The 15,810-nt window shown below is 38.3% G+C and overlaps 1 protein-coding gene and 1 long non-coding RNA gene across 2 annotated transcripts; one reads left to right on the top strand and one right to left on the bottom strand.

Moving 5' to 3' along the window:
• Positions 1-14: 14 nt before the first annotated feature.
• Positions 15-2,709, bottom strand: LOC117289256. The gene is made up of 3 exons (XR_004518931.1): positions 2,612-2,709; positions 2,392-2,474; positions 15-1,838 (listed from the first exon to the last, which is right to left on the bottom strand). It is a non-coding gene; the product is annotated as an uncharacterized LOC117289256 (long non-coding RNA).
• An 888-nt stretch (positions 2,710-3,597) lies between these two features.
• LOC117289243 (probable N-acetylgalactosaminyltransferase 7) lies at positions 3,598-15,719 on the top strand. The gene is made up of 10 exons (XM_033770275.1): positions 3,598-4,010; positions 6,238-6,548; positions 6,986-7,152; positions 8,421-8,634; positions 9,691-9,867; positions 10,400-10,517; positions 11,174-11,293; positions 12,669-12,887; positions 13,503-13,748; positions 14,385-15,719. Exons 1-10 carry the CDS (start codon positions 3,885-3,887, stop codon positions 14,517-14,519), a joined length of 1,833 nt encoding a protein of 610 aa, XP_033626166.1. The 5' UTR covers positions 3,598-3,884; the 3' UTR covers positions 14,520-15,719.
• The last annotated feature ends 91 nt before the right edge of the window (positions 15,720-15,810 follow it).

Raw genomic sequence — 15,810 nt, 5'->3', positions numbered from 1 at the left:
AACCTTTCTATATTGCAGTATTATTATCTTCTGGCAAAAAAACAACAACAACAACAACATTGATAGGGTTCTCTGTACGTTTAAAAGGGCGCCCTCAAGACAACGTCGAGTAAGGGGGAAATGTGCCGAGTTTACTACTGATCGCAGTTTTACATAAAATCCCTTTTAAATGTAACATTAAACAAAACAAAATCAAAAACAGTTTTAGTGTCAAGTCTTTAGGGTTTATCATAGTAATAGTATAACTCACCAAGGTATAGTGCGATATTATTTTTAAAATGCGAAAGAATGGACGGGACGAAAACGAAAAGGATAATGAACGAGAAAGTAGACATGAAATGGAAACTCGCATTTTGGGGGTGAGTTGAAATATTGGTGAGGAAACTGTATCGATAAACAAAATGAACAACTGGAAGGACACAAGCGGTTGGAAAAAACCTAAAAAATCATGTATGTTTTTATTTTTTTCCCTTTTTACATGAACACATCACAACTTAGACTTTAAAAGAAGGTAGTTTGGGATCGTAATGTGAAATAGATGGTTATCATAAGCAATACATGCCTTGTATTATCGCACAGATTATGGTGGGAGTAATATTTATTGAATGTATTACCTAAATGAATAAATATTTATTTATAATGTCATTATAAAAGTGTTGGGGGTTGAACACAGAAAACAAAATTGGGGTGGCGTTTGAACCAACGGCGTCCGGATGATTGTTCCGGAGGTCGTTGGTTTAAATCTTACTCAAGTCAATTTGTTTGTTTCTTAACCCCATATATAAATATAGACTGTAAGAGGTACAGGGTGTTCGGTGTGAAGATAGGGGATGGATCGTACAGTTGACTTATGACTAATAAAACAAAATACATAATTACTGTAAGCAATCCCGAGACAATGCCACGATGCTAATAATATTGTTTAATGTATCGCACACATTTAATGTAAAAAAATTAGGGTTTTTGTTTGGTCAGATTAAACCTTTGAAACTGTTGTTGATTGTTCTAATGTTTACTCTTGAATATTTAACATATATTGATCTTGAGTCATGTGCATTTTGGTAAGCTGTAGCAAGCCAGGGTGAAGTCCGTCTGAGCACTGCTGTTCAACAGAGTGGTCTTTGAATCATGTCGAACTAACTCCTTGACCACTGCTCATACGTACGGCAAGTCGTTCATGCCAACCATGATAAGGCGAACGGTTATAAACAACTTTCTGCAAACATAAGTAAAGTATCAGCCTATTTGACATGTTAAGGCTTTGCCCAAACACAATCTAAACACAGTGCAAACGGATGACGCGTCAAACGTTTGCCGTTTGGACAGTGCAATTATCTCAGAGCTGTGTGTGTGAAATCTATCTGTCTGCGCCTATTCTCTTAGTACAATCCCACAATAATTCCGGGTAAAAATAGGAAGGAAAGAGTAGACGCCATTTTAGTTAGATCTAAAGTAAATGCCGAAAAATGGCACACGCTATGCGGCAACGAAATCTAGACCATCTGTTTTATCTGTCTGCGTTTATTCTCGTAGTACAACCCTAAATAATTCCTGGTAAAAATAGGAAGGATAGAATAGACGCCATTTTAGTTAGATCTAAAGTAAATGCCGAAAAATGGCACACGCTATGCGGCACCGAAATCTAGAACATCTGTTAACGATACCAAAAACACACTTTCTGGTGAAGCAGTAACCCAATAGAGCCATCGTGAATCTTTTATTGATAAACGTGTTACTTTGAGTTCAGGGATGTATAATGTCTGCATGATAGTGGTATCCTCGTCCTGCTGTGGCGTTCATGTTTGTCTCCTGTATTGCCTCTTGACTATTGACATCAACTGCATAAAAATGACATAAAGATCAGATCAAAAGAAAACAGTCAAATCAATAAATCAGATATTGATCATAGCATTCAATGCCGTCTTAAAAGCCCGGTTCATACTTCCTGCGAGTGCGAATGTGAAGCCAATTTTGGTGACGCAATATTCGGTACGCCATCCCTTTCCAGCGTGACGCAAGAATAATCGCTCACACAAAGCATTCGCACCAAGTATGCATGAACCGGGGGCCGCGGGCTTTACGGTCGTAATGGTGCATCAAAGGCGAAAGATTGATCAACGTTAAATGGGGTGTATTTTGCTCATTTTTTTGTCGAAGTATAAAATGCTTCAAGATGTCCATTTTATCAAGAACACACGGCCACTGTAATCTTTGCTTTATCTTAACTTCAAGTACATGAGCTTTGTTTGAATCTGTTCCAAAGAAAGCGCCCTGTCAGTTTATCGCCCCTATTAGTCTCCGAAGACTGTTTGACATCGTATTTCTTGATCCCGAAGAAAGACAGAGATTGACTTAAGTTAAAGTAAAATAATTTCGTGTATGAAAGTTCACCTCTGCCACGAAACTGTACGGCCCCGTTGAACATGCTCAGATGAGCAATCGGAGTATCCTCTATCTCGCTGGTCAGTTCTGGTCTGAAAATGACACAAAGTGGCCCAGAATATATGAGTTTGTAAAGCACAGTCGGGAAAGAAATAGTGTCTCTCTATACCATGCATAGTTCAGGAGTACGAGAGGAGACGTTATGGTTGAAAAGTGGCCGGAAACTCACCTTGAATTCATAACTTAGTGGTTGACATCAGACTTAATAAATCGTTCGGCTGACCTGCACTTTGTCAAATCCAAATGTTTGTCGACAGCCACTTTTTAATTTTGTCCCTTCATTTTAGTTTAGACCCAACAATTTTTTTAAGTACGCCTACATACGTAAGTTCATTTGGGAAAGGTTAGTGAGAGGGCGCTACACAAATCTAGGAGTTTGGTTTCACAGTTTAGCGTTGCTGTCTACCACACCATGACAGAATTGAATAACTACAGTTCACTGCACAGGTTGTAATACAGCAAACAATGCGCTGCAAACGATATCAGTCTAAATGCAGACTACCAACGATTGCAGAAAAGAAACCTCTCAATTTCATTATGCACTGACGTGCATTGTATCATGAACTATATTGACCTTCAATGTAGTATACGGTTTATCGTTAGCTATCCATTTATCGTTAGCTATCCATTTGGACGTTCCCAAAGGTTCATTATGAACATTATCATCACTATCACCATCATCATAATCATCATCCACTGTGACAAATTTTTGGAAATTACACACGATTTAATATTAAGCAGCAGAGAATAATAAGGCCGTGTGCGAATCAAGCGACTTCGGCTACGGCTATGATAAGTTTGCTGCAGGAATAACGTTTTAGCGAGCGACTCAGCCAAAGTCATTGCATAAGCCATTATTTCGGACACGGGCTTATCTTTAGCAAGCCCGGCCATCCAACCAAAAATGAAATATGGCACGGTTGTTAAACTATGGGTAGCACCCAAACCGATATGAGGGTTTGTGTTCATGTGGTTTCGAGATTCATATTTTGTGCATCCATATTATCCATCATGTTGTGTATAAATTATGTAGGACTACGCAATCTCTTAACAAGTGCAAGGGGGAAAAAAATGTGCCACGTCAATTCTGGGCCGCAGTAGAAAACCACTGTACCGTGGAAAATTGTACCAAAGTGACAACAATGAAGGCCAAAATACAGAACAGTATCTTTTCAAGCAATATTTTGTGGCAGCATGGCAACGATACTAATGAACGCGTTATGGAAGTATCGATTTTTTTGCCATGATAAAAAGGTTTTGTGTGTAATTTGACGACAATTAGATGGACCAGCGCCCGTGCGTGATTTGCAGGCAACAAGTTCAGAGCATGTAGTATCACAGCAGCTACCAGTATTCGCTCACTCTTTTGGTGATCACCACTACCGATACCGGAAGAGATTTTCTCTCCGTTGCTGATGCTAGTAATCGTATTATAGGAAGCGATGAGGTGCAGGCGTTCTCTGAGGTGTAGGACATACAAAGTAGTCCTTGCCATTGGCTGTATATTCATCGTCGCACTTGTTTTACTGATGAGCACGGACAAGTACGAGTCTTCTTCGAACCTCATGGTAAATATATTTGGAAATTATTTGAAAAACTACACATGGGGTCTATACTGCAATCTTAAATCTATTAGTTAGCTATACCTAAATCGGTTCATTAAGTAATTTTGAAACATGCATTGTATATAGGCTCGTTTAAACCTTGGCCCTGTCGGTCTTAGACTTTCGTATTATACTACAGTATGTGTACAGAGAGAGAGAGAGAGAGAGGGAGAGAGAGCGAGAGAGAGAGTCCTTTATAGGGCTAGTTAAACATATACATGTTGCATTGTCTACTTGAGGCGATTCCTCCCAATAATTTTATTTATTTATTTATTTTCACAATGATGAGCAAATTAGTGATGGATAATTGCTCTTGATATGGAAACAAGGGTCGATTTATTTTAAACATAAAGTTAACTTGCTTGATGGGTGCAGTTCATGCATACGCGATAACATTCTCATGGAAAATTCATTTGCTAAAACGTTCACACTGATAGTATACAGGTCGGGTCGCGACTCTGTATGACAAAAATGGAGTGTCGTGGCCGAGCGGATAAGAGCACCCAAACACAAGCTCTGGTGTTTTAGTTCAGCACAGTGTGGGTTCGAGTCCCTGAGTCGACACTATTGGTATAATTACTCAAAATAATTATTAGCATTAAACCTTACTTGGTAATTAGGAATGGAGAGCTGTTGGTAGTATAAAACATTGTGAGAAACGGCTCCCTCTGGAGTAACGTAGTTTTTTAAGAAAGACGTAATTTTCCACGAATTTGATTTCGAGACCTCATATATTTAGAATTTCGAAATCAAGCATCTAAAAGCACACTACTTCGTGTGACAAGGGTGTTTTTTCTTTCATTATTATCTCGCAACTTCGATGACAACCAATTGAGCTCAAATTTTCATCGGCTTGTTATTTTATGCATATGTTGAGATACACCAAGTGAGAAGACTGGTCTTGACAATTACCAATAGTGTCCACTGTCTTCAAACATAATTGCTTGTCTCCACCCTTTGGTAAATTGGTACTTGTGAGGGCAGAGATGGTTCTTGTGATTAGTTTAGCTTAGTATGCGTATTTTTTTTCACAGGCTGATACACCCCAGGGAGCTGATATGGTTTAAGGGATGAATTTAATGGCTCAGTGACCTCAGGGGTAATAATGTTGGAAGCGCTTAATTACAAAATTAGAGTGCTTATCTATTACCATTTACGAGCAATACTTCATGTCAGCATTAAATTAAAAGAAACTCATACTCTATAACTCAGTCGTATGCATCGTTATAACGGCCTATAATTTGATCATTATGGTTGGTATCCATGTCCAGTGCAGGTGAATGTTTACCATAAAATGATAATTCGGTAAAAGTACAAATTTCCATGTGCAGAGATGTGAGACCAGAAGTATCACAATTAGCCTTCACTCAAAATACCCTTGTGCCTAGATCAAAATGTAAGCTTCAAGCTCATTACTATGCAGCCTTTTAAAGTGGCACTGTTGTTTTATTTTTTACTGTGCTGTGTTTTCAAGAAAGGATAACAACAAATCGATTTATCGTGGGCGGTTCCATTTTTTATTTTTTTTAGATGTATTCCGCATCCGCAATTTTGATCACACCTGGAATCATTTGATGTGATCGCAGAGGTTGGACGTGTGGAATGCTCTGTAATAAAACACGTGTATGCCTACTTTCGAACAAAATGAAGGCCAATATCGATTTGCCACTGTGGTTAAACAAAACCCATGTAATTTTTGCCTAGCACACAACACAGATGCAAAGGTTGTTGGTTGAAGAGAATATAATGTAAACAATTATATATTTATGTGAATCTTCTAAGGTGGCGTCCTCGGCTTACATTAGCTTTTCGTATTATCAAATAAACCTAACAATTATTCATTTTTATTTTATTTTTATTTTATAAACTGTAAACAAACGACGAATGTTATTCAACCTGTTCACATGGAGTCAGTGGTGTTTTAGAAGTTGTCCAAGTTTCAATGAGGGAAGACCATGAGTGTGAGTTTGTATTAGGCAATATTATAGGTTTTTTACTGGTCTTTATTTGTTGGGACATTTTTTATAGAAAGTTCAGGTGACTTTCGTAATAAATTTTCACTTACAACAAAAAACACATTTTAAAGACGAATTTCGTTGAGTAGGCCTACATTGTATCTGTGCGAGTATTGACAGTAACAATTGCAAATTGTATTGTTCAATTAAAATATAGTTTCTTTTGTATCAAAAAGGGACCTTTTGAACGCCATGATGATAAGCAGAATCATGAACAGAAACATGAACAACTTCCTCCACGCAGGCAGCAGGAGTCCATCAAACTCTCGGTCAGTCCACCGGAGTTTCGCCAGGGTATACTGGGGAACTACGAGAGTCGTGTACCCCCTCCGTTTCGCACCGGGCTAGGGGAGTCCGGAGTTCCGGTCAAATGGGCAGAAGAAAAGAGAAACGAGTATTCACAGAGTATGAAAGAGTACGGGTTCAACGTGGCACTAAGTGACCAGATATCACTAGACCGAGCCGCACCCGACATCAGAGATAAACAGTAGGTTTACTGTAGGATTGTCTTTTAAGACAATCACGTTTAAAAACGTGATTGTGATAGTAAAGTTTGTTTGACATACAAACATATGGGAATGTTCAATATCCAATATCGATGTACAATGTAGCCAAAAAGTCCAATATCCAATATCGATGTACAAGGTAGATTTCACTGTACAAAACTGTCCAATATCGATGAATAAGGGAGACTTTTACTGTACCAAAGCTAAATGAATGTCCAATAAGGAAGAGTGTAACTTGCTTTAATACAAATCATTTTGATCACCAATTTAGCCCCAAGACTGTTGATGCATCCTTAAAAATGCGGCACAAAAATACCATAATGACTGTAGCGAAAAAAATCTCATTTTCAAGTTCAGGTTTTCACAAGCCGTCTTGATAAACGGTTTAAAATTAAGTGATTTGTGTTCTTTATGAAAGATGCAAATATTGGCACTATCCGGAAAAACTACCCAATGCAAGTGTAGTAATTGCCTTCTCCAACGAGGGGTTCTCCACACTCTTGCGAACGGTTCACAGTGTTATGAACACCTCACCGCCAGACCTGCTAGCTGAAGTTATCATGGTAGATGATATGAGTGACAAAGGCAAGTCTATTCATTCATTTCGGTGTAAATAAAGGCAGTGGACACTATTGGTAATTACTCAAAACAATTATCAGCATAAAACCTCACTTGGTAACGAGTAATGGGGAGAGGTTGATAGTATATAAAACATTGTGAGAAACGGCTCCCTCTGAAGTGACGTAGTTTTCGAGAAAGAAGTAATTTTCCACGAATTTGATTTCGAGACCTCAAGTTTAGAATTTGAGTTTTCTAAATCAAGCATCTCAAAGCACACAATTTCGTGTGACAAGGGTGTTTTTTTATTATTTCATAGTTATCTCGCAACTCCGGCGACCAATTGAGCTCAAACTTTCACCGGTTTGTGATATATGCATATGTTGAGATACACCAAATGAGAAAACTGGATTTTGACAGTTACCAATAGTGTCCAGTGTCTTTAAAAATACCAAACTAATTGATGTAACTTAAAACAAATTAGAGATTTCGGCTGTACGAGTGTAGCTAAGATACAACCCAAAGGGAATAGTATGTGGCAATTGGGAAAATAGCACCTATCCATCATATAACAAACGGGTCACGCACACATTCACACAATCAACATTTTTAAGTGGACATCTCTGTAATAAAGCCTCGGCACTTCGTCGTGCCCATGATCTATTCTCAGTAGCTTGAATTGGCTTGTTTTGTTGTTGGTACTAAACTCATAAAGTGAACGAGTTACTGCTTGGTAATATTTAGAATTGAAATAATGTTATGCTAACATCTGGTATACATAATATTTATGACTGCATTTTTACTAAACGAGAAAATTTGTTTACTTAAAGGCAGTGGACACTGTTGGTAATTGTCAAAGACTAGCATTTTCACTTGGTGTATCTCTACATATGCATAAAGTAACTAACCAGTGAAAATTTAAGCTCAGTTGGTCATCGAAATTGAGAGATAATAATGAAAGAAAAAAAAACTTGTCACACGAAGTTGTGTGCGTTTAGATGGTTGATTCCGAGACCTCAAGTTCTAAATCTGAGGTCTCGAAGTCAAATTCGTGGAAAACTACTTCTCTCTCGAAAACTATGGCACTTCAGAGGGAGCCGTTTCTCACATTTGTTTATACCACGAACCTCTCCCCATTACTCGTCACCAAGAAAGGTTTTATGCTAGTACTTATTTTGAGTAATTACCAATAGTGTCCACTGCCTTTAACGTTGTGCCCATAATCACTATATAACACACTACTGGTGGAGTTGCCCTTGTGTAGTTATTTGTGTTGGTTTGAATTTCTTCTTCAGCACATCTCGGGGAAAGACTCGAGGATTACATCAAACAAGAAAGGTTTCTTGGTAAAGTCAAAATCGTCCGCAATACCAAACGAGAGGGCCTGGCCAGAACTCGAACAAACGGTGCAATGGTAGCTAGAGGAGAAGTGGTCGTATTCCTGGATGCTCATTGTGAGTGTAGCGTGAATTGGTTGGTGCCCCTGTTAGCCGAGATCGCACATGACAGGTAATTAAACCCGATCCATGAAAATGGAGTACCAATTAATCAATCCTTTAATGACTAATTAATCCATTTCTACAGAGTGCATTAACCTGGGGAGTCCAATTTATTGCCATCCCTAATAGGGTCATTCCACATTTCTAATATGGGGTCAGGTCTCAGAGATGATTTTTTGGGGGGCAGAACACTATTTGCACTTACACTTATCATATAAATATCCTATGTCGAAAACACAAGATCTAACCCTCTGGTAAGTGGAGCCGTCTGTGTTTTTATACAGAAGACGAATGGCAAAGTGCTTGTAATGTTAACCCCCAATGCTACGAACTGCGTTGGCTTGCATCGCTAAAGACGTGTATAACTCATCTAAATTAAAAGAAAACGAGATACACTTTTACAACAATAATTCCGTTTGCTCTTTGTAAAGTTTACTTATTAAACCAGAGAAGAAGAAAAAAACATACCAATATTGGTCTGTAATATACAGGTGTGCGAATGTAAAGTCATTTCATGTATAAGAATTGGAAAATACACATTAAAACATCTTGGATGAGTACGCCACAGCGCGCTGTAGCGTCGGGATAAGTGGGAGGCTGACACGCCCATAAAGGTTAACCAAACTGCATTTGTAAACACACACATAGCTTTAAAGAGACTGGACACTATTGGTATTTGTCAAAGACCTTATCAATTGGTGTATCTCAGTATATGCATAACATGACAAACATGTGAAAATCATAGCTCAATTGGTCGTCGAAGTTGCGAGATAATAATGAAAGAAATAAGCACCACTGTCACACGAAGTTGTGGGCTTTCATATGTTTGATCTCGAAATCAAATTCGTGGAAAATTACTTCTTTCTCGAAAACTGCGTTTCTTCAGAGGGAGCCATTTCTCACAATGTTTTATACTATCAACCTCTCCCCATGACTCGTTACCAAGTAAGGTCTCATGCTAATAATTGTTTTGAGTAATTTACCAATAGTGTGCACTGCCTCTAAACAAGTATGGAATTACAAGTTTTTACAACATGCCACCCTTTGGTTTTTATCCCCCCTGTAGGACTACCGTAGTTTGTCCAACAGTTGATGCAATCACTGCTGAAGATCTATCCTATCATCCGCAAGGTGATCTATCGCGTGGGGCATTCGACTGGGGATTCTGGTATAAGCGGATTGCAGTAACGTGGGGTAACACCATGGATCGAATTGGCATGAAGTATACAAGTCAGGCTTACGAGTAAGTTGTCCCTACTGCTCAGTGTTTTAATCCAATGTGGGATTGTCATATATCGATAAAGCAACATCGATATTCGCTGTATGTACCTATGGGAAAGTCCAACATCCAATATCAAACCAACTTTACTGTCATGGTTACGTGTTCTTTTCTTTTCACGTATGGGTTAGTTAAAAGGCACTGGCCACGTTTTGTAATTTGCAAACACCAGTACTCTCTTTTGGTGTATCCCAACAAAGGCATAACATAACAAATCTGTGCAAATTAAGACTCAACCTGTCACAAAAGTTGCAAATGAATAATGAAAGACAAAAAAACAATGTTACTTCATAGGGATTCGTTTCCTATAATGTTTGATACTATCAACAGTTGCCCATTACTCGTTACCGTGACCAATTAAGTTGTTATGGTAACAATTATTGTATCGAGTATTGTTGTCTGGTTAAACAGTGTTTGGAGGGTTTTTCCCCCAATGAAAAATTAAAAATCGAAAACACTAATTATCATAGTGCTGAATATGTTATATTTCTATTAGTTCTCCTGCAATGGCTGGCGGTTTGTTCGCAATGGACCGGTCCTACTTCCTAGAACTTGGCGGTTATGATCCAGGACTCTTCATCTGGGGCGGAGAACAATTCGAAATATCTTTCAAAGTATGTAAAAACAATAATTGTCTAGCAAATTAACTTCAAATAATCAGGGGGAAACTGACTGGGTAAATTTTAATTAATTTTGGGTTGAACAAAGAAACATTTAATTGAGCGAGATTTGAACCAAAGACCTTCCGATAAACTCGCCGGCGTTCTACTACCTAGTCCCGTGGTGGTGGTCACTAATATTAATCAATATTTTTTGTGGGAGTGCAAGTCAGAAACCATACGACCGTCAACTGCCGTGTAACTGCCGTGTAGCCAGGGACTCAAGTTTACGCTTCAGCCGTGCAGCCAGGGGATCACCTTAAGGGGATGCAACCTTTTTTTCAGGTCTCAAAATAATGATAACTAAAGGAAAACTGACTGTTTTGTGTACATTTTAAAAGATTTTAGGTTAAACCAAGAAACAGTGACTAGAGCGTGATTTGAACCAACGACCTCCGGATTATGATGCACTCTAAACCAACTGAGCTATCCATCCCTATGTTGGCAGTCTCCCTATTTTAAACTTTTCAGAACTTCTTTCTCTTTTAAATCTAAAAATGCTAAGTTTTTCGTACACCAGCCGGTTGTCTAAGTTTCCTTGAGTCCAACTTCGAGATGGTTGGCTTTATTGTGGCTAATAAAGACTTTGCTTTGTGAACTTCTCATTCTAGATATGGATGTGTGGCGGTCGGTTAAAGTTCGTACCTTGCTCCAGAGTAGGTCACATCTATCGCCACGGTATTCCTTATAAGTATCCGTCCATTGACGGTGATGTCAGCATCGTAGATAGGGTGAGTCCGCCAGCTATTTTGTTTTCTGCACTATGAAATTGCCACTGTCGTGGTGCTTCTCGAAGTAGAAATTTGGAGGAAAAAAGGAGGAAAATTGTTAAGGATGACAATTCTAAACAGAAAAAAACCGGGAAAAAACCACACACACCAATTGTGACAAAATGGCAGTGTGTATTGTTCCCCAACCACAAAGACTATGGAAGTGTGTAAAATGTCATTATAGTAAGCAGTGGTTAGACTACATGACTTACTTGCAATCACAAGGTTGTGGGTTCAAATCCTACCACGCTAACCGCTGATTTCACATTGACTAGGATAAGTATTGTCGTCTAGTTACTGAATCACAATGTCGTGATTTGTGCAACTTATACGTTAAACCAATGTTTGTATGAGAGCATTGGCCGTTGCCAGCTTGTTGTTTATACCCACTTGTGTGAGTTTACTTGGTTCCCTTGATGGGATGATTATTAGACAAACCATTTTCTTCCTCCATGGATATACAGACTACTCTCGTGCAATTTGCAGGGGAAACCTCGCACACAAAATGACAATTAATCTCGTAGCGAATTAATTTGATAAAACAGCTGCAGCCAGCTCTATTTTATTATGCCGAGAAAATGAATAATTCTGGTTGTGAAGGCAAGGACTCTCAAATTCAGTTTCGTTTTCACTCAGTCGATGCAGATAAAACCTAATCACTATAGCCAAGGGCCCAATGTAGAGAAGAAAGGATGGAAGTTTGAGTTAATGGAATAACCTCAAAGGAAATTTATGTAATATCCTGGTTAAGTTATAGTTTCACCCTCACATAATATTAACGTGAACAAACATTGAATTACCTGTTGCAAACTGCTTCCCAACCAAAAGGACGTATGGTATAAAAATGCGAGAAAAAAATAGTTAATGGCTTGACGTTTCAACCCAACAGATTCTTTCTAGACTCTGCTCTAGGGTCGAAACGTCAGGCAATTAAAGACAGTGGACACTATTGGTAATTTTCAAAGACCAGTCTTCTCACTTGGTGTATCTCAACATAATATGCATAAAATAACAAACCCGTGAAAGTTTGAGCTCAATTGGCCATCGAAGTTGCGAGATAAGAGTGAAAGAAAAAACACCCTTGTCACACGAAGTTTTAGATGGTTGGTTTCTAGATCTGAGGTCTCGAAATCAAATTCGTGGAAAATTACTTCTTTCTCGAAAACTATGTCACTTCAGAGGGATCCGTTTCTCACAATGTTTTATATACTATCAACCTGTCCCCATGACTCGTCAGTAAGGTGTTATGCTAATAATTATTTTTTAGTAATTGCCAATAGTGTCCACTGCCTATAAACTGTTTCTATGTTAATAAATGTGTGTGTTTATCTTGCAGAATTACATGCGAGTGGCTGAAGTTTGGATGGATGAATATAAAGAACATTTCTATACATTCAAGCCTAGATTACGAGGGAAATCATGCGGGGATATCTCCAAACAGGTGGAATTTAGGAAGAAAAACTGTCCCAGATCATTCCGTTGGTTCATGGAGAATGTAGCATTTGATTCACTTGAATTATTTCCTACACCGCCACCAAATCGGTTTTGGGGTGAGGTGAGTACCGTAAATTTGAATTAAATAAATTGGTATTGACTACAATTTGTAGTTCAAAGGCACTGGACACTATTGGTAATTACTCAAAGTAATTGTTAAATAATGAGTATGAAACATTGTGAGAAACGGCTCCCTCTGAAGTAACGTAGTTTTCGAGGAAGAAGTAATTGCCCAAGAATTTGATTTCAAGACCTCAAATTTATAATTTTGAGGTCTCAAAATCAAGCATAACTTCGTGTGACAAGGGTGTTTTTCTTTCATCATTATCGCGCAACTCCGACGACCAATTGAGCTCAAATTTTCACAGGTTTGTCATTTATGCATATGTTGAGATACACCAAGTGAGAAGACTGGTCTTTGACAATTACCAATAACGTTCAGTGTCTTTAAGTAAATCTAGACAAAACAATTTTTGTTGTTGGTAAAACAGGCAATATTTTTTTTTTTTAAATCATTAATCTTATGAGAGTCATTTCCTTTTTAGTAAAATACAAGTCCTCTGATCATTAACGTGTTCATACTCTTGACATTTTCCCGTTACCTTTTACTCAAATGCAAGTCCTTCGAGAACTATATAACCATTGTTCATAATACTCTAAAACATTTCCCCATCAGTTTCGCTTAACTGGAACATCATTGTGCTTAGACTCAATGGGCCAAAAACTCCCCAATCTACGGATTGGTGTGAGTGGCTGTCACGGTTTTGGCGGCAACCAAGAATTCCGCTTAGGTACAACTGGTAGGATTCAGTACGGCGAGGATTGCCTGATGCCGTCGGCATCCAATACCTACGTTAAAATGAGCCGCTGCAGGGAAAGTCACCGACTCGTTGGGGACGTGGACTTCTGGTCTTTTAGCGAGGTAAGCTGAATGATGTTATCCACACACAGAATGCCAGGCCTGATACTTCACACGAAGGCAACGAAGGCGATTACCTCCCCCATGCCCCCTATAGTCAATGCCTCGGTGCCCTTTAAATGTCCAGTAGAAATTAAAAAAAATTCATCACGGGTGCCTTTTGCCAAGGAGAAAATGTCCTTTCAAAAACAAAGCACATACAGGTCTGAAACACATTTCAAGACGCATTATTAGCTTGCCAGTTACACATGAACTCATTTTGAACTTTACCATTTGTTACTAGACCAAATTACACGTACATCAACAGACCTAAACACGCTTAAATGTGGACACATTTGGATATTTGTAAATAAGACAATAGGGCCTATGAAACACTTATGAAACCCCCAAAACAGCTATTGTGAGAAGATACAAGGACAGAGTTAACATTGATTAAACAAAAATGAATGTTGCTGTTTATAGAAGGAATAGAGCAGGGATTTCAGTTGTTGAAGTTCAACGCATGATTAATGATCGTTGGCTACATTAACAGTGTCGTACATAACTCTCACGGGTCACTCTTCGGTAAAATCTGTGACTTGCATTTCATCGAGGATTTTGTAGTCTAAAACCATCATTATTTTCCATTTACACTTTCAGGAAAATGGTTTGATTCGTTTGAAAAAGACCAATTTGTGTATAGACGTTGATACAAGCAAGACAAATGACGTTAATCTCAAAGAGTGTGACCCAAACAGCAAACGGCAAAAATTTACCGCCAATAAAGTGGCTTGAAGTAAGCCTATCACCATTGGACGAACTGATTGGGAAGGCAAACGTATAACCATACTGCTTCGACATAACACAGAAAGTCTGAAATATGGCTGTTTAGTAATGACAGTAAAGTTCGTCTGAAATTTGATATTGGATATTAGAGTATAGAGTTCTATACAGTGACCGTCTACCTTGTGCATCGATATTGGATATTGGACAGTCCCATAGGTTTGTACAGCAAATATCGATGTTGCTTTTTTTGATATTGGATGTTGGATATTCACATAGGTTTCTACAGTGAATGTCTACCTTGTACAACGATATTGGATATTACACATGGTGTTATACCCAAAACAGCCTGATGAAATCTAAAAAACTCACGTTTGCCTCGACTGTTTATAATTTAATTTGTTTGTTCTTTTCTATTTTATTGACGGGCAGTACAAACACATTATACACATATGCCAAACTGTGTCCACCATTAGCCTTAGTTGATTAAAAAAAGCCCCCATATACTATTTGGTTGCTGCTTCAATGGTTTTCCTTATGAATAAACATTAATAACAAATGGGTTTGATTTATTTGTTCTCACCGAAGGTCAGAATAAGCGCAGTACTCGCCAACATCCAGAAAACATCAAATTATAATAATTACATGCAGTTTATACTCAATGTGGATAATATTCAACCACGATGGCGAGCAAATTTGAATTAATTCTGTGAGTGTTCATTACACAGTTTCGTAGTTTCAGTTTTCAGAGTTTTATTTTTCTTTCCTTTTATTTATCTGAACATATGAGGCTTAAGTTATTTTAATTAATTATCCTTTGTTTGAGTAGTATTCCTTTTTGTTTTTCAGTAAAAATGTTGTGATATCGAACGATACACACTTACATTCAAGCAAGAGCAGTTTAGGTGTTAATTGGGTTCATTGTTTGTTTACTATCGAATTGACCTTTGTTTACTATCGAATTGACCTTTGTTTACTATCGAATTGACCTTTGTTTACTATCGAATTGACCTTTGTTTACTATCTGAATTAGGAAGAGGATGAGGGGGGAATGGTCCTCGAACCTTCAGGGGGGGGGAGCACAAAGTCACACATACGAATGTAAAGCATAAATAAGTGAATGTTTCTCTCTAAAATATTGAGACCAATTTCAGAACTGACTCCGCGGCAGTACAGTTAATTACGACCCTACAAGCTAAAGTAGTAGTCCAGTCTAATTTCTATACCATCCGCCCTGGTAATAGTTAAAAAGCAGGACAGTTCTTTTCAGAACTGAGCAGTCTCCCGACCCTCCGATTATCTA

Source organism: Asterias rubens, chromosome 1, assembly GCF_902459465.1.
Source record: "Asterias rubens chromosome 1, eAstRub1.3, whole genome shotgun sequence".
Classification (NCBI taxonomy): domain Eukaryota; kingdom Metazoa; phylum Echinodermata; class Asteroidea; order Forcipulatida; family Asteriidae; genus Asterias; species Asterias rubens.
The sequence above is the reverse complement of the archived record's forward strand: the minus strand, read 5'-3'. Positions and strand labels throughout refer to the sequence as shown.

What these genes read in the sequence shown, in the direction of transcription:
- LOC117289243 (XM_033770275.1), top strand. Translation starts at nt 3,885, where the DNA reads ATGAGGTGCAGGCGTTCTCTGAGGTGTAGGACATACAAAGTAGTCCTT. An exon ending in CCCGACATCAGAGATAAACA is followed by an intron (nt 6,549 to 6,985) that starts GTAGGTTTACTG and finishes TCTTTATGAAAG; the next exon opens with ATGCAAATATTGGCACTATC. An exon ending in CAAATCGGTTTTGGGGTGAG is followed by an intron (nt 12,888 to 13,502) that starts GTGAGTACCGTA and finishes TTTCCCCATCAG; the next exon opens with TTTCGCTTAACTGGAACATC.